Source organism: Megascapheus bottae, chromosome 4 (assembly GCF_031878675.1).
Source record: "Megascapheus bottae isolate mThoBot1 chromosome 4, mThoBot2.hap1, whole genome shotgun sequence".
Lineage (NCBI taxonomy): Eukaryota > Metazoa > Chordata > Mammalia > Rodentia > Geomyidae > Megascapheus > Megascapheus bottae.
The window spans coordinates 77,862,676-77,881,507 of NC_143512.1; the positions used below are offsets into that span (position 1 = coordinate 77,862,676).

Below are 18,832 nucleotides of genomic sequence, written 5' to 3' on the forward strand. Positions count from 1 at the left end.
GTTGAGTACTAAAAAAAATGAGTCAGAGGAGCTAGGTAAAAAAGCAAAGTTAAAGTGAAAATAATGAATTTATATGCATTAATATTTCATTCTTGGTTATTTATGAATGAGAGATGCTAGAACTTCTTACATCAGAGTACTGTACCAATTTGTGGGTATATGGCTTATTTTGCAATTTTCTTCTTGGACAAATGAAAGCACAGGCATTTCATGGCATTTCATAAGTATGTGTAGGTCAAGCTAGTGTTGTCTCTAGAAACAGGCCTATGCTCCTTGTTGGTAGGCAACATTTCTATAGTTCCAACACATTTGGGTTGTTCTTGACCATCTAGGATGCCTATGAGGCATACTTCAACGTATACAGACCATTCAGCTAACAGCTAAAATTAACCTTTACTTTGTAATTTCCGTTCAGTCCCTCCTGTAGGAAGCAGTGATTATGCTGGTCTCAATTTCCTCTCTGCAATTCTTCCTTCCTGCCTTGCTCTGGATAAGCACCCCCCCCTTTTTTTTTTTTGCCAGTCCTGGGCTTGAGCTCAGGGACTAAGCACTGTCCTTGAACTTTCTCAAGGCTAGAGCTCTACCACTTGAACCTCAGCACCACTTCCAGCTTTTTTTCTATGTATGTGGTACCAAGGAATTGAACCCGGGTCTTCATGCGTGCTAGGCAAGCACTCTACCACTAGGCCAAACTCCCGGCCCCATAAGCACCCCTTTGTCCCTAGGTAAAGGTTCGGTCTCTTGCTGACAGTACTGTTGGGAGGTACTGGAAATTTGAAGAGGTCAATATTGGAGGATCTCAAGTCATTGGGAAAATGTTCTTGAAGGAGACTGTGAAATTCTTGGTATTTGAATCCCTTTTTATGCTGAACCATGAGGTGAAAGACATTTCCTTCAACATGCATTTCCTGCTATTACATGTTGCCTTGTTACAGGCCCCAAACAATTGAGTCAGTTAACGTGAAATTAAGTGTTCAAAATTATGAGCAGAAATAAACTTTTACTCTTTTAAAGTTAATTATCTCAGGTATTTTGCTATAGTAATGGAAGATTGTCTAATACATTCCCACACTGAATCTTAGTTTCTACAGGTGATTGTCCTTCTTATACTACTTGCGGAACTTTGCATGGAGCTTTGTAGGTATACAAAATAAAACTCTTGAGTTAAATAAAGTGACACTGGTTAGCGATCACTTTCTTTTCTTTTTTTAAGTTTCCTTTTCTTTTTTCCTTTTTGACTGGTTACTTTCCAACTGGTATGCATTAGTTTTGTTTTTCTACCTGATTTGCAAAGTTCCTAGGAATTATAGGAACTTTAAAATTTCCAAAGCATCCAGCAAGATATATAAAATGCAATTAACTTATCTTTGGACAAACAGCACAATGCAAAATCCAAGAACATTTATAACCGACTTATTTGATACTAGTAAATTAAAGCTACTTTTTCTATTTTCAATGCTATTTTCTATGTACAATGCTCTGTACATGTAATCTTGTTAAATGAAAGCCATGAAGCAGTAATAACAAAAACAAAACAACATTCACAGCTGCTATTTTTAAATAGGGCCCATGAGTCAGAAAAAAAAAAAAAACCCACAAAAAAGCAGAGATCTCCACTGTACTCCTTTATTGGATGCATATGTTGGCCATGAGCAACAGAACTGGTATCACAGCTCATCAGATCATGACATTCACGACAGAAGCCCAGATCTACAGAGTGATAGAAGACATTCTGCCATGTTGCCTACGTAGCTGGACTCTGTTCACTTGAATACTAAGAAAAAAAAAACGCTATTCGTCCTCCTGCATAGGAGAGAGCAAGGAGAAAGTCACAGATTTCACTGGTATCCATGGGAACCATTTTTATAAACTAGATGATCATGCCAGGATCTAGAACAGGATCTCAAAGCTCATTCTAAACTGGCTGTTCTCTGTCCTCAGTTGTGACCTGAACAAGACAGGTGATCTGCAAAGGTGCTAACAGTCTGATAAGGACAAGTGCAATTATATGTTCTTTTCACCTTGTGACATTCACTGCCTCTCAGCTATCCTCTAGTTTCTTATAATGGTATGTGAGTACCAAGGAGGTCACTAGTACAAAGCTGCCATAGAACTTGCAACAACAGGGGCTAGAAGTTTGGCCTAATGGCAGAGTATTTGCCTAGCATGCATAAAGACCCAAGTTTGAGTCCTTGGTACCATGTACACAGACAAAACCAGAAGTGGTGGTGTGGCTCAAATGCTAGAGTTCTAGCCCTGAGAAAGCCCAAGGACAGTGCTTCAGGCCCTAAATTCAAGCCCTAGGACTGGCAAAAAACAAAAAAACAACAAAAAGAGCTTGCAATAACAGGACTTTAATACAACGATACAAGACTGTGGATGAATTAATTAGCTACAGAACTCTCTGGCTTTGTTGTGTTGTATAAGGAAGTCAATGTCAACTTTATGTCTATATGAATATAGGTCTACATAGTCTTTTCTAAGTTTTTTTTTTTTTTTTTGGCCAGTCATGTGGCTTGAATTCAGGGTCTGGGCTCTGTCCCTGAGCTACTCTGTGCTCAAGGCTAGTGCTCTAGTACTTGAGCTACAGTACCACTTCTGGCCTTTTCTGTTTATGTGGTACTGAGGAATCGAACCCAGGGCTTCATGTATGCTAGGCAAGCACTCTATCGCTAAGCCACATTCCAAGCCCTTTCGTAAGGTTTTTAAAGAATACTTTCATTGTAAACTTCACATTTCATCAGTTCAAAACTTATTTTCAATGAATAGAACAAAGTAATGTATGATGGAATTTTCTTAATTTATTCCACACTTAAAGCTTCTTAATTTTGTGAACTTGTTTCTGTTGGTTATCTGGGACTGTTTAAAGGGGTGACACTGATCAAGATGCATTGTATTCAAAGTGCTTTGTTGAACTACTTAAAAGTATTTAAGAAGTGTTTTGTTGATCACTTAAAAGTATTTAATCCATTTATTCTGTTTATGATTTGTTTGCTGCCTAACATCTTGAAATCTAAGTCTTATTTACTTCCATTCCTTTATCTCCCTCTATGTTTTGATTAAGGATTACTGGAAAAATCCCAAGTCAAATGCAAGCAGTTACTGACAATATTATTTTATTGTCATTGCTCAGGAATGATACACAACTCTAAGACAATTGGAATGGTTTTTCCAGGAATGCTATGTCAATTATCTGTCAGACTGTGGGATATTATTCTGCAAATATTCATAAACTGCATTTCAAGTGAGTATACCTCAAGAACACAGAAAATTTTCAGGGTGGATTTTTATTTTTCATATCAAAACTTCAGTTTTAGAAAGCTTCAGTTTTTTTGACATTGTACTACACAGTAACTTCCTTATCCCTCCTTTCTTCAATACAATGAATTAACATAGCTCTTAGTGGACAAATAATTCAGCATTCAAATTCAAGCACAAAGGTGATTTAACTTCAGAACTACACATAAGACAACACAAATGCCTACCGGTCTGCAGTAGTTACCAGGACCAAGGCAGGTGCAAGGGTACAACAAAGACTCAAGACAGTTATCACTGATGAAAATTCCCACCTTACACCAGAGAATCAGTGATAGGAAATCCATTCAGAATTGATTTCTCTGAATCAGAGGGCAGACTCTCTTACATTCTGTGGTAGAATGAAGAGGGGCTGAGTCTGCTGCACACAGTATAAACATGATTCTCCCCAAGGAAAGAGAAAGCAACTCTTCCATATACAGTTTGCAGCTGAATGACCCAGGTTCATAGAGGCTGAGGCAATGGCTTGGCAAAGCTCACATCAAAATAAGTGACTAGTTATGTAAAGTACCTCATATAAAAAATATACCTAGAGGACTGGGAATGCGGTGTAGTGGTAGAGTACTGGCCTAGCATACATGATGCCCTGGTTCAATTCCTCAGTACCACATAAACAGAAAAAGCCAGAAGTGGCACTGTGGCTCGTGGTAGAGTGCTAGCCTTGAGCACAGAGAGGCTCAAGGACAGTGTCCCGGCCCTGAGTTCAAGCCCCAGGACCGGCAAAAATAAATAAATAAATAAATGTGTGCGTATGTATGTATGTAGTTATGTTTGTATGTATGTACCTAGAGCAAAAAAAAAAATAACCTCCCTCTCCAATAACAAATTCTTAAATAACCACCCCATTAACAAGTGGGCTAACGACTTAGACTTCTCTGAAGGGGAAATAAGAATGGCCAATAGACACATGAAGAAATTTCAACATCTCTGGCCATTAAAGAAATGTAAATCAGGGGCTGGGAGTTTGGCCTACTGGCAAAGTGCATGAACAAAGACCTGGATTCGATTCTTTGATACCACAAACATAGAAAAGCCAGAAGTGATACTTTGGCTCAAGTGGTAGAGCTCTAGCCTTGAGAAAGTCCAAGGACAGTGCTCAAGTGCTCAGGCCCTTTGTTCAAGCCCCAGGACTGGCAAAAAAAAAAAAAAATGAAAAGAAAATCAAAATTACATTGAAATTCCACCTCACCCCAGTTAGAATGGCCATTATCAAGAAAACAAATAATAACAGATTCTGGCAGGGATGTAGCCAAAAGGGAATGCAGTTGGTGGGAATGTACACTGACTCAACCACTCTGGAAAGAGGTATGGAAGTTCCTTAAATGACTAAACATAGAGCTCCCCCTAGGACCCAGCAATCTAACTCCTGCGCATTTATCCAAACACTCCTAAACAGGGCCACACTAAAGCTACAAGCACAATTACATTTATTTCAGTATTACTTACTATAGCCAAGATAGGAATCAACCCAGATGCTCCTCAATGGAGGAATGGATCAAGAAAATGTTATTTATACACAATAGAATTCTATGCCACCACCAGAAAGAATGACATCGCCTCGTTCATAAGGAAATGGAAAGACTTGGGAAAAATTGCATTAAGTGAAGTAAGCCAGACCTGAAGGAACATAGGCCTCATGGCTTCCCTTACTGTAATGTCTAGGATAGTCCTAGCAGAGGATCACAACAGCTCAATAGCTACATACATAGGACCATATGAAATGGTGCTAATCGAAATGAACTCCAAGATATGGAAACAAATTATTATTTTTTAATGTGATGTGAAGTTATGCTTTTTTCTTTCATTTTTTTCCCCTTTGGTTTATCCTGCGTTGTCACTGTTTTTGAGTCTGGTATCCTGTGTCTTACACGTACATTTTTCTGATTTCAGGAAGGATAGGAGAAAAACAAAATGGTGAGACAAAGGACAAAGGGTGAACTAATGAACCAGTGATACTTAGAGACATTGTGTTGGAAATGAACGTTACAACTTGGGAAGAGGAGGGAAGTGAGAGATAAAGAGGGGGGTTAACACTGTTTGACAAGAAATGCACTCATTACCTTACTTATATAACCGTAACCCCTCTGTACATCACCCTTATAATAAAAAAAATACAATTTAAAAAAGTGATGATGCTTGTACCCAAGTCAGCCTGCCTCCAAACTGGGACCCTCTTCACCAGGACAGCAGCTTCACAACCTACAAGGGCACATACGTGATGAGAAATAGTTTCTGTGTCTACTAGATAAGCAGACACTGCCTGCCTCTTGGCATTTCGGAGGAAACTCACTTCATTTTTAGGTAAAAAAAGATTTTAATGATCATATAATTGATAGCATCAATGGTTTTCAAAATATTCAAATATTCTTAGAAACCCACTAAATATAATTTAGGTCTCTTTCATTTAAACTGTGGTTGTAAGTCAATTTTTACTGGCATAATTTCAAATTCTTGGTCCAGTGGAGTAACAGTAAAAATTTCTAAATTCTCTACAAAATCCTATCAACCTTCCTGTCTAACTTAAGTTTGAGGGTGTGTTTGCTGGTACTGAAGCTTAAACTCAGGGCCTAGCTAGTGTATACTTCTGACTTTTTGGTGATTAATTGGAAATAAGAGAGTCTCATGAACTTTCCTTCCTGGGCTGGCTTCAAATCTCAGTCCTCGGACCTCAGCCTTCTAACTAGCTAGGATTACAGGTGTGAAACCTCAGCATTTGGCTTCCTGTCTAATGTCGCTGTTTCTCCAGAATCCAGTGACTGCTCAGGGGAAGGTTCCTAGCTATGGTAGAGCAACATGTTTCCTTGATTTTTTTCTTATATATACTTCCTATTTGACTCAGTCAGCCATTTCTACTAGTGGCCATTTAAAGGCAGACGAAATAGGAAAGACGAATCTGTTATTTAGTTAACATCCAAATACAGAAAAACAATAAATATACAAATATAGATAAACTATTTTTGAGGTACATTCTTTGTTCTAGAAATCCCAAGGTGGAAATTTTGCTTACAAATATAATACTATACATATAATGAATATAGGTATTTATAGAAGTGAAAACAAAAACAAAAACTGGAAATAAACAAGTTAGAAATCTGCTGAAATAAACTATAGTAAATCACATCTTTGACCCTGACTAGCTGGTCAGTTTCAAGTAGTCTGGTTTTCTCATCTTCAAACATTCATGCATGTTTACCTCAAAGGTTGTTATGGGGACTGTACTAGTCAGTTGTGCTTATTATCACTTACAGCAAACCATCAGAGCTGTTATAATCCTAACACCCATATAACAGTATATTTCAGTTATGAAAAGGAAGCAGCTAGTACATACATTAATATGTGCCATGCACATTAAGTCTTAGAATCTTAAAAGGGAAATTAATTTTGAAAGGCAAAGTGACAAATGTGTATTCCTCCTACATGTTTGTACCAGAAGGAAAGTACCTGCCAGAGGGGCAGAGACTGTGCTGTGGAAAATGCACTGGCTTCTCCAAGGAAAGGCTCAGAACTGACACTCCAGGAGGGGGCCTTTCCAAACATAGGGAGTTCCTTCACAAGGGTAATAGGATATAGAATCTAAGACGCTGCCATTGCTGTTTTCATCCTTTATTGTGAACAGAAATTAACTGATTTCATTTAGCTAGAGGCATAGAACCTACATTTAATTTGGTACTTTCATGACAATGAAAATATGATAATTTTCATAAGATATATATTAATGTAAACTCTTTTCTCATCAGCACTCCAAATCCAAGATGGGAATTTTGGGGGCAGCCCCAGAAGCCTACCTGTGTGTGCCACTGACCTGGTCACATATTCCAGGAGGACAGAGTTTACACTCTTGCAGTGGTTGCAGCCAGTGTATGTGCAGTGAGGGAGATGGCCATACTGAGATGCCTTTGCTTATCTGGGCCTCCCTCAGGCCAAGCCCAGAAGCATGACATTGATGGGGACTATGTATCACTTGGTATCTCCAACTGTCACCTACCAAAGTAGTGGACCAGTAAACAAGACAGCTCAAACAACAAGTCTGGACCTCAAGGTTTGGTGAATGGCTGACAGTACTCGCTCCATAGTATGCTGTCTCAGTGTTACTGTAAAACCCTAGAAGAGAAGGTTTTTGAAGCTTGGACTTCGTGTCTCCTCGCTGCTTCCCTCTGTAGCTCCTTCCTACATTGGTGTTCATTTGTCCTCTCATGTGGGAGTACAGCTCTTCAAACCTGAGGGCAGTGTGTGTGCAGACTGTTAAGTGAGGGTACTATGGGACTTAGATCATTGTCTGCAGAACATAGCAAGACCCAGGCAAGACTGAGCCCATTTGTAGCAGAGGAGAGAAAATTTCAAACATCCAGCTTTATACAGGAAGGCTTACCATCTTGCTTTTCACAAGTTCTTCAATGGCACTAACGAGCTCAGCTGCACTTGGTGTTTCGGAGCTGGTGGGACGGACCAGTAATCGAGAAGAGGCCTACAGGAGAAGTTTACAAGAGGAAGGGGGAGGAGAAGCCACAGGTTAATAACTGGACAGACAGCAAGTTCCCTTGCAAGCTCCAACTCTTTTTAAAAAAAGGAATTCCAGACAAAAAAGACCACAGTTTGTCTTTGTTTGCATTTATTTAGTCATTCCTTAAAATTTACAGTAATCTGACATGAAACATTAAGTAAAACCTGTTTAGGATACAAGTGGAAAGCAGACAATGTCTGTTTTTAATCTGTAGTCATGTAACACTGTAATGTTTTTTCAGAGGGGACTGGGCTGCCCTAACTGTAACATTGCCATCGAAATTGCTGGCCAGGAATCAGAACCTGGTCAACAGAAGAGAGACTTAAGTCTAATGGGCTATTCCTCAAATAATCAAGAAACAAAACAAGCTACTAACAATGGCTTTACTGTATTCATGTGATTAAGAAAAAAAATTCAAGAGAAAAGGAAAGGAACCAGGGTGTGTGACCAGACAGGGAAGAGAGGGGGACAAGCTCACCATTTTCTGTGCCATCCATTTCCCCAATGTTTAGTGCAGAGTACAGAAGAGCTGAGGCCTCACAAGCTATCAGATGCCACTTATGGCTAGAATCAAGGGTGTAACGAGTGGACATTAAGGAAATCTCAGGGAAGGGCTACTGATTGCCAGTTTCAGTAATTAGCAAACACAGTGGGTTTGCAGATTACTTGCACTGTTGATTTACTGGGAACTAGAAGAGGGGCATAAGTAATATGAACCTTGCTTCATATTATGGACAGCAGAGATGCATGCAACACATGGCTAGCTGTCCTAGTGATGCGTTTCTCACAGTAGACAGATACGTATTTATACATTTACAAGGCTTGTACATATGTGGATCCAAATATGCACTTTACAAAACAAATACTGGTTTGGTTTGATGAAATCTGGACTATGAAGTGAACAAAAGAAAGAAAAATAATTCAGATGGAAAGGTAAGGAAACTGAGCCAAAACAGACACAGAACACAAATCAACATAGTGCTACAGTGAAAGTTTACAAAAAGAGAAAACAAAACAAAACAAAAAATTAGTCAACAAGATAATATACTGTTTTGGAACTTCACTAGCTTTGTTAAACAAAAAATTCTTATTGATAATATTCAATGATGTAACACAATAATCAGTAAGTGTCCAAAAACATTATAGAATGCAGTGCAATCAATTCTTTAAATGGAGAAAACAATTCTTTATTTTCGTGAATAAGCTAACAAGCCTGGTCCCTCACTGTCTGGACAACAACCCAGACTTAATAAATCCCAGTTTTATGCTTTAAAAAAAAGGCATAGTTGAGTGTTACAAAATAGCTTAGTTACTGACATAAAACCCATATAGCCTTTACCTTGTTCCAGATGCACAGGGCCTGAGGGCCTACAGTGATGATGCACCCACAACTCCATAGATAGACCCAAACTCAAGCTAAGCTCTGTAGTGCACAACCCTTGGGCCCAGACCTACAGCACCCTTACCACACTGTACAGGGCCTATCTGTTAAAAGGGAAGAGGAAGCACATTCCTGTAAGTAAGGGGCCATAGAAATGTCTGCCTTGGGTTTGGAGTACAGTGCCACAGGCTCACCAGTGCCAATCACTACTGGAGGCAGATCCGAGGTAATCAAACACAGGGTAATTAATGCAGTGAGTGACTGCCAGGACTGACAAGGGAGTCAGGGAAGGAAAGGGGGAAAATATTGAAGCACATCTGTTTTCTTCAGAAAACTGAAGTTACTGCCAAAACAAAAACCCAGCAATGACTTCAGAGCATGATTTTCAACACTTGACAATTTTGATGGGCACTACAGGGCTAGAATGCTAGAGTGGATAAGTGAGTTGTATTTATCAGGTTTCTTTTTTGATATGTTATTTTTAGGGTTCTTCAAATGAAACAAACAAAATAATTTAAAATTATGCAAAAACTCAGGACAGAAAGAAGACTCACGTGGCTTGAAACTTTCAAATGTGTCCAAAAAGTAAATTCATGATTTCTGTACTTCGATAATTATGCCCACATCTGGGGTGCTGGTTCTATAAACACTTTGGCATATTGGGAAAGCAGTTGGACAGCCACACACCTTCTTGTAAACTGAAAACAGTGTGCAGAAGCACTTCACAGAGGCAACTAGGTAGGTAGCCTATTGTTTGCTTGGCTTGGGGTTCCTCGGTTTGTCCTCTCAGAAACTCATCAATGAATTTGGAAACTTATAACATTCTTTAAAAGCAACAATTACTGATATGTCACTCAAACACGCTAAACATTTTTTTTATTCAATCCATGGGTATAAGAAATAGTCCATATTTCCCAGTGCTTAATCTAAATGGATATAAGGTGCATATAGTCTGACTCTGCCTGGGAAAGCACCAGGCTGCCAGGCACTTTGTCCACAACCCAGGGTCTTATAGCTCCTGAAATGGGGCTGGTGTGGAGCAGCTACTGGAGAGTTCCCACCCCTTGGCACAGATGAGTATAGACTCCCCTTTACCTTGTCATCCTGTGAGTCTGGCTGAAGGAGGCTATGCTGCTGGATGGCCATGGGTGGAGGCAGCGGCACGGCATCGGCCCCCTCCTCCCCTTCTTCTTCTCCACAGCTCTGCATCCCCGAGGAGGAGGATTTAGAGAGTGTGCCACTGCTGAGGCCCTCGTTCCGCACTCTCTGAAATCAAAATCAGCAGTTGTCCATTAAACTGCAGGCCTTGATTTCTAGTGTCAGCTCATAAACTTGGCTGTAAGTGGCCAGAAATCAAGATGACAGAAGTCAACACAAGCTCTTTCTGACCTTGGTAGTAGTTCTTTCCCTTGCTGCAATCCAACTACTCTCCTTGCCAATCATGAACAACATATGTTAGTTCAATTCTATTGATAGATGTCAATATCATCTATCAGGTTTTGTACTCATTACATCTTCAAGAAGATGATACAATGATGATGATAATAATAACAATAAGAACAGATTTAAGGCCGGGAGTTTGACCTAGTGGTTAAAGTGCTTGCCTAGCATGCATGTAGACCCAGGTTCGATTCCTCGGTACCACATACATAGAAAAAAGCCGGAAGTGGTGCTGAGGCTCAAGTGGTAGAGCTCTAGCCTTGAGAAAGTCCAAGGACAGTGCTCAGGCCCTGCGCTCAAGCCCAGGACTGGCAAAAAAAAAAAAAAAAAAAAAGAACAGATTTAAAAATCTGATCATTTGATCTAATTGATTGCATTTTTGGTACCCTGTTAGAGCAAAAGTTACTAGAATAATACAGGCATAAAGAAAATCACAATCCAAGATGTTTCAGAATGTGGATTAAACACCATATTCATTGTCATGTATTTGAACTTCTAAAAAATGTCAGTTTTACTTATTCTGAGAGGGCACACATTTATAAAATAGAAATTCAGGTCTACATGACCCATCCACTCTAGTTAAAACCTGTGGCTCAAAAACACGTTCAGGAAAAAGCAACCCAAAACACATCTACTAAACTAATGAACTGAAACAAATCTGATCCTGTTTCCTTGTGTCTGGATGTTTTTGAACCTGTGTGAATTTTGAGGAGTCCAAGTTAAAAAGACGGAGGGCCGTTCACCAAACTCTCCACTTGTTTTAGGGTTATGAAGGAACTTAGCTTCTTGCAATATAATTTAAGGCCTCTAAACAAAAGGGAAAAAAAACTCAGTCACTAACTTTGGTGACGTGGGAATAACTAGTGTTTCCTGCATGGTCAGGGAAGGCAATTATCAACTGGATACTTTCAACTGAGGAAAATATTAACTATAAATTGTGGGAAAAGAACTGGAGGATGTCAACACTCCATAAGTTCTTCAATGAACAGTTTCTGCAAGGAAATACCATGGTGATTGGTGCTAACATCAGACTGTTCATCATCACTGAGTAGTACATAGCATGGTGACAGTACACAGTGGCTGCTGGCCTTGCTTGGAGGCAGAGTGAGGAAGAGAAAGCTGAGTGCCACAGTACCCACTTCCGTATGGTGCATCTGTGGAGAGCTGATCAGCTTGGATGAACTCAGTTTGATCTGATATCTTTTCAGAAGTCACATGGTCTAACTGTGCTTAAGAGAAACTGTTTCTAATGGGTTTTCCTTCGCTCTTCAATTCTTTTCCTTTTCTGTTGTTTATTTTTCATTTTCTGTACCAGTCCCGAGACTTGACCTCAGGGTTCTGGCAATTTCCCTAAGCTTTTGTGCTCAAGGCTAATGCTCTGCCAGTTTGAGCCACAGCACCATTTCTAGTTTTTCAGTAGATAGTTGGAGATAAGAGTTTCATAGACTTTCTGGCCTAGGTTTGATGTGAGCCTGGCTTGCTTCATTCATTCGTTCATTCATTCTTTCTTTTTAAGGTCTGATATCAGAACTTGAACTTGGTACTAGGATGTTTTCACTCATTGGCTAGTGCTCCACCAACTGAGCCATGCCTCCAACCTCTTGTGGTTTTACTTTTGAGAAAGGATCTCACTATATAACCCAGGATTAGCATCAAATGAAAGCCATATAGGTATAGGGTGCTGGTGATTGGGGATAAAAGCAAATTAGTCTTGTCTGGCTTCACAAGACAAGCAACTATTCCTAGCTGGAAAGAAAAGAAAATGTTAGAAATCTGTCTCTAACCTTTGACCACCCTCAATTTAAATAGCTAAAGTCACAGGCCAACTTTATAGACCCACCTCTTCAACGGTCTCATCCTGGGGGGTGGCTGCGCTGTCATCTGAGTCCTTCTGTGAGCCAGCATCAGTACTTTTACGGACTTCTCTGCTCTTCTTGTGCTTGTGCGCAAGCTTCTTCACATGCCCATCGGCTTTGCCACTGCTGAGCCGCCTCACTGGGCTGGTGAGCCACTTGCGCAGAGTGTTGCCAGGCCGCTTGGGACCCGGTGAGCTCTGGGCTCCGATCATGTGAGGCTGGAGGGAAGCTACGGAGGCAGGTGGACTGGCGTCATTACTGGACACTGAGAGCGAATCTAACAGGAGAAACAAAGGAGGAGTCTTACTGAACATGGCACAAATCCCTCAGGGAGAATGTCTATGTCATTCCATCAACATGCTTTTCAGGGCCTCTGCCTTGACAGAAGCTCATGCTGCCTGGAGCTTGCTTGCTGGCTTTACCTTTAGGGTGGAAACATTGAGAAGGCTGATGCCTGCCTGCCTGCCTGCCTGCCTCCTGCCTGCCTGCCTGCTTCTCTGTACTGGGTTTGAAGTTTGACTGGTGACTGACTTTAGGACCTGTAAAGTGATTTTCCTTAAGCTAATCTTTGGAAATATTCCTTGAAATACACACCTGTGTTTGCCTCTGTGGCCTCAAAGACCAAAGATGGGGCAGTTAAAAGGCATGAGAAGTAATCCTGCGAGCTGTGATTCCACACAGCATCAGCAGTATTTCCCAGGGTATCTAGGTGCTTGCCTAGACAATGACGGTACTAAAGTCCGTGAGACTCTTATTTCCAGTTAACCACCAGAAAACAGGAAGTGGTGCTGGGGCTCAAAGTGGTAGAGCACTAGCTTTTAGCTGAAGAGCTCAGGGAAAATGCCCAGGCTCAGAGTTCAATTTTTTTATCCCTAGTTACCCACCAAAAAGCTGGAAATAGAGCTGTGGCTCAAATGGTAAAGTGCTAAACTTGAGCAAAAATGCTCAAGGACAGTGCCCAGGCCCTGAGTTAGAACCCTAGGACCAGCACATAAAGAAAAAAAAATCTTCATTTTTCCCAGAGGCAAACTTTGGTTCAGAGCTAACCAGAGATACTGAGGAATAATACATGTATACATGTTTTCTGTACATACATATATACTCACACATATTTTTCACTCACACCACTCTATTTTCTTAAGCCAGAGAGCCCATCTCTCTCCCTGCCACTTCGTCAGGGTTTACTTAGGATAAAGAGCACAAGAGACTAAGAGTTAGTACTCTATTCAGGACTTACAGTGCAGAGAAAAGAAGAAAGACAAAGAGGTGGAGGGCCTAAACAGCACAGGCTGGATGACACTTTAGTTCACTAGTTCTTATTTTGACACAGTAAAAGTGGTAGATAGCTTATCTAATATCTAAGTTCACTTTTCTTTTTAACTTTGGGGCCAATATGGCAGGGAAGCAGTACATAATGTGAATCCTAAGTTAAAAGAAGATGACTCAGAAATTCTGCTCCAGTTTCTTTGTCCATGCTCACTTGCATGCTCAGAGAAGCCAGAGAGGTCTTTGAGGAAAGAAAGTATGTGGTACAGAGTAGGATGCATGGCTCCCTGAGGCACTGAGAACTCTCTGATACTCAACAGATTCTGTGGCCTCTGCATACATGCATGCATGCATGCATAAAGGAATGAACAAATCAATAAACTGCAGCTAATAACAATTGTGGGTCTCCACCGCAGCTTTATTAGCGGCATTATCTGTGCCCTTTAGGCTTGCCTGGGATAGGAGCTGGTGCTCAACGAAGTTTCAAAACAGAAAGAAATTAGAAATATCATTTCCTAGTGTCTCTATGGATTTGGTCCTTTGTCCTTTGGGAAGCGAGTCAAAGTGATTTCCTGCTCTCTTGGCAGGTCAAGTGTGGGAAACATGGCCACCCAAACACTCTATCCTAGAGCTAAGAAGGTTGTGGCCATAGATGGATGCCAAGGAGTTGGGCACTGAGAAAGTTCAACCAATGATGAAAGATACATGATCTTCCTTTCTTTCTCCACCTCCTCCATTTCATGCTATAATGTTTAATTTTTTGTGCATGTTGACCCACCCTCTTTGGAAAGATAATAAATTTAACACTTTTTTTCTTTCAGTACAAACATTCAAGCCCATGGATTCCAATAGCCTTATGCTGGGTGTGACACAAAACTTTGAAAAGCTTAAAAAGTATGGGAACTTCAGTATTAACAGGAAGAAAGTAGCTGTTTTTAGTTATATGAAGAACAAACTTGCCCATGAGACCAACTGACCTGTTGCAAATTTTGTAATAAACCAGGTGTTTCAGTTGGATGCCAGTGGATCTTTTCTGTAATCTCAGTTGCACAAGGAAGATGGCAATTCCAAGCCAGGTTAGGCAGAAAAACCCGAGATGCCATCTCTAAAATACCCATCAAAATGTTGTATTGGAGGTAGTAGAGCACCAGTCTCAAGTTGGCTGAGCAAGTCAAGTTGGCTGAGCAAGTCTGAGTTTAATCTCTAATTCTGACAACAAAACAAAACACACCCTAGTCTGGCATAGGTGTCTTACCCCTGTAATACTAGCTACTCAGGAGGCTGAGATCTGAGGATTACGGGTCAAAGCCAGCCTGGGGAAGGAAAGCCCATGAGACTTTTTATTTCTAGTTAACTAGTGAAAAGCTGAAAGTGGAGCCACGGCTCAAGCACGGTAGAGCACTAGCCTTGAGCACAAGAGTTCAAGAACAACATCCAGGCTCTTATTTTAAGCCATTGGACCAGCACAAAACAAAAAGCCTAAAATATAAAACCACATCATAATGGCATCTCTAGTGGAGTTAAGCGTGAATTCCACACTGAAGTTTATTATTTGCAGTGTCCTTGAGGAGATCTCGAATTACTGATCTACACACAGTTGTCTTTCCCAGAAATAAGTCCTGATGGCTATAGCAGACAGAGGGCTGTCAGTATGGGAGCCCGAGAGTCTCCTGTGGAACATCAACCAATTCAGGCCCTGTGTGCTCATCTCCCTTAGGCATTGGCTCTTGCTCTTATCTCTCATGATCTAATTGTGCACAGCTTTTCTCAACAGCAAGGATAATCCTCAGGAGGAGTCCTGTATCAGAACCCTACATGTCTTAGTTCCCAACATTTTTGCCTAGCTGTCAAGATAAGAAGCTGACTATGATCACAGACTCTAGGTTTTGTGGGGTATTATATCTGGCTTGTTTACTACCTAGAGGCTCAACCACTAGTCTATCGTTCGAGCTGTATGTATGTATGTATGTATGTATGTATGTATGTATGTATGTATGTATGTATATATGTGTGCGCACACATATGTGAACTCACACATGTACTGGATGAATGGTGAATAGGAGAGCATATGAACCAACTACATGCCATTTCCACTTCTCCTTTCCTAGCTGACAATTCATGTCAACTACTGGAAGCAAAGATGTCCTGAGTCAGTTATATACCCTAATTAGTTTTGTGACAAACTATGTTAGCTAATTTTAGCCAAGTTTGTGAATTATTTACTTCTCAGGTGGCAATCAGAGTAGACCAAGACCTTCTTCTTGCAGCCCAACTCACTCACCTGTTACAAGTTGTCTTTTTTTCTCACAGGGCAGAACTCAGAGGCCTGGTACCTGGCTCACCCGTGAAAAGAGACATGGTACAGGACCATGCTCTGGATCTAGAAGACCTGAGCAATACTATGGTAGGTCTATTTGTCTCTTCCTGCTTCCTTTCCATTTCAGCTGGTCTCTTTTACCTTTCCTGCACTGCTGATCTTCTTGGAAGAAAAAGTCTTCCCTCAGCATTGTCTTGTCTGCAGGAATGCCCTCAGCTTACACTATGCTAGAGTGGAGAATACACTTACTTTTTTCAGTTGGGGAGAACTCACTGTTTCTAGGTGAAGGAGAAGGACTGATAACCCATGTTACAAAGAACCCTGGACTCATTAGCACTGCATCTGAGCCAGGTTCTTTCATTTGACACCTATAAACCCAAGCAGACATGGTGACACTTGTTTTTTACCTGTAACTAGAGTAATGGCACTGAACTAGCTTTATACACTGTAATGTAGGGCTGAGGCATCCAGGACTCCTCTTGTACAGAACTTAGGACACCACATTAATGCAATCCATTAATATACTAACAGAAACAGGAATTAGGTTCATAATCATAGGCCTGGAAAGGTGTCCAGAAAACACTGAAAATAAGTTAAATAAACTTGATGAGTGACATCATTCTATTTGTTTTAAAAATAATTTATCTCTTATAAGGATGGTAAACGTCAGAGCAAGAAATATTATTGACTCACCAGTCACTTAAAAAGATACTCAACAATTATCTGCTTGAAGGTTCAGGAGAGAAAACTAAATAAAGTTTATCTCTTCTGACCGTGAAGGCAAAAAATCCTTAGAAGGTTTCTTTGTGAAGATCAGAGTTCATACAAAGGCTATGCTAGATTCCTTTCTAAAATGAAGCAAAGAGTTAAAGAAAAAGAGGAAAGAAAGAGTGCTGACCGCCAGCCCCACACAGAAGAGTCTCACCATGTGAGAGCATACAGTGCCAAAATTGCTGGGAGAAGAGAAATCTTTCTATTCCCAGTCTGTAAATCTGGACATCTGTGATTAATAAAAGCACTTAAAAAAATCCAGAAAACTGGGGGGGAAGGGGCCATATCCTGCTAGTTGCAGACTAAGGAAGATCATGTTTCACTTTAACTCTCTCTCCTCATTTTCACAACAGAATATCTTAGACACCAATAAGCCTTCTAGAGTAACACTTGGATTGCTAAGTACCACAGTAAACTGAATTAAAGCCTGTAGACCCTGAACTTAAAAATGTTTCACCCGAATCTGCATTTCTTTGGTTTTACAGTACCAACAGCATATGTGCTCCAGGGAGGAGAGACTTGATTTGCTTTATTCATGTTCTGTACCTGAAGCCTGACCAACACAAGCAGGGGTTCTGCAATACTTGCTAAGTGGACACTTTTCAGGCAAATGGCAGTAGGGCCATGAGGCACAGTTCCAATCCTGCCTGCTACCTGCTGAGTATACTATCTTCAAAGTCAGTGATCTTCTTTGGTTTTAGTTTATTTTTTATAGGTAGAGTAGTAGCGATTCATTGGCTTGGGGTGAGGAAGGGAAAATACACATACATACATACATACATACATACATAGCACACATACATATATATGAATATATGGCTTCCATAAAGATAGCCTAATATAAATATAAGGCAATAGTTACCTTTTAGCATAAAAAAACAAGAAATGGCAAATAGAAAAAAAAAGTAGCACAGAGAGATGAAGTGATTCATCTGAAAACTCCCCAGGTTTAGAGTGGGAAGAAAGAACAATGGGGCTGCAAAGGCCCGGCCCTACTAGACAGCTGGTGTTGCAGGCTTTTCCATGGTGCCTTGAGACTGCTATGATAGGCATCAATCACTCACAGAACATAACTCTCTGTCTCTGTCTCTGTCTCTCTCTCTCACACACACACACACTCACAGCCACAGTTACCCTGGGACCACTGCTGACAGCCGAGTCATGTCTTGATGAGGTATGGCCACCATGCAGACGCTTGCATGCATTCAGTACTGGGAGACTTCCAATAAACATCTGTCTTACATTTCAAATTCTTCTCTGTAGAGTCTCCCTAAATTTACATTTTTTTTCTCCTTGAAATACTCCAGTATTGAGCCAAATTCCCAACCCCTATCTAGTTAGTTTTAATAGTTATTCTAATCTTTGTGTCTATCATAGGTATTAAATGTGACAAATAAAGAAGGAATGTCTTCAAAATACTTTTTTTTTTGGCCAGTGCTGGGGCTTGAATTCAAAGCCTGGGCATTGTCCTTGGACATTTTTTGCTCAAGGCTAGAGCTTTGTCTCCTGAGCCACAGTACCATTTCCAGCTTTTTCTGTGTATGTGGTACTGAGGTATTGAACCCAGGGCTTTGTGCATGCTAAGCAAGCACTCACCACTAGGCCAAATTCTTGGCTCCTAATTTCCAATTCTATTTTTAAGGACTTGAGGAAATGAAGGTCAGTTATGTGTTAAAATAAAAGAACCCAAAGGCATTTTGGGATAGTTGCCTGTAAAGTCTGGAAGTAATTCCATCAGCTATCTGAGACCAGCTTGGCAGGGTTAATGAAATGTACTTGGCTGTGGCAGTTTTTCAAACTTCTGGCTTATCAAGTATTCAATGTAGCAAATTGTTTTTAATTAAGCTCTTTACTATAATAGGAAGGTAGTAACGTATGCATGGAAATCTAAATTACTTAGGAAGAACAAATAAATTGTTAGCTGATGACTACTAACTGAATTAGATCACAGAGAAAAAAAACTACTTAAAAATTATTCTGAGCAA

General features: G+C 40.4%; 1 protein-coding gene across 1 annotated transcript in view; it reads right to left on the reverse strand.

Annotated features, from left to right (window-relative positions):
• Trio (trio Rho guanine nucleotide exchange factor) overlaps positions 1 to 18,832 on the reverse strand; it is a 289,249-nt gene that overhangs the window by 37,516 nt on the left and 232,901 nt on the right. The window contains exons 35-37 of the mRNA XM_090332122.1: positions 12,478 to 12,770; positions 10,293 to 10,463; positions 7,685 to 7,780 (exon numbers count right to left, since the gene is read on the reverse strand). Of these exons, the coding sequence (XP_090188248.1) occupies positions 7,685 to 7,780; positions 10,293 to 10,463; positions 12,478 to 12,770 (560 nt within the window). The remainder of the gene's footprint in view (positions 1 to 7,684; positions 7,781 to 10,292; positions 10,464 to 12,477; positions 12,771 to 18,832) is intronic.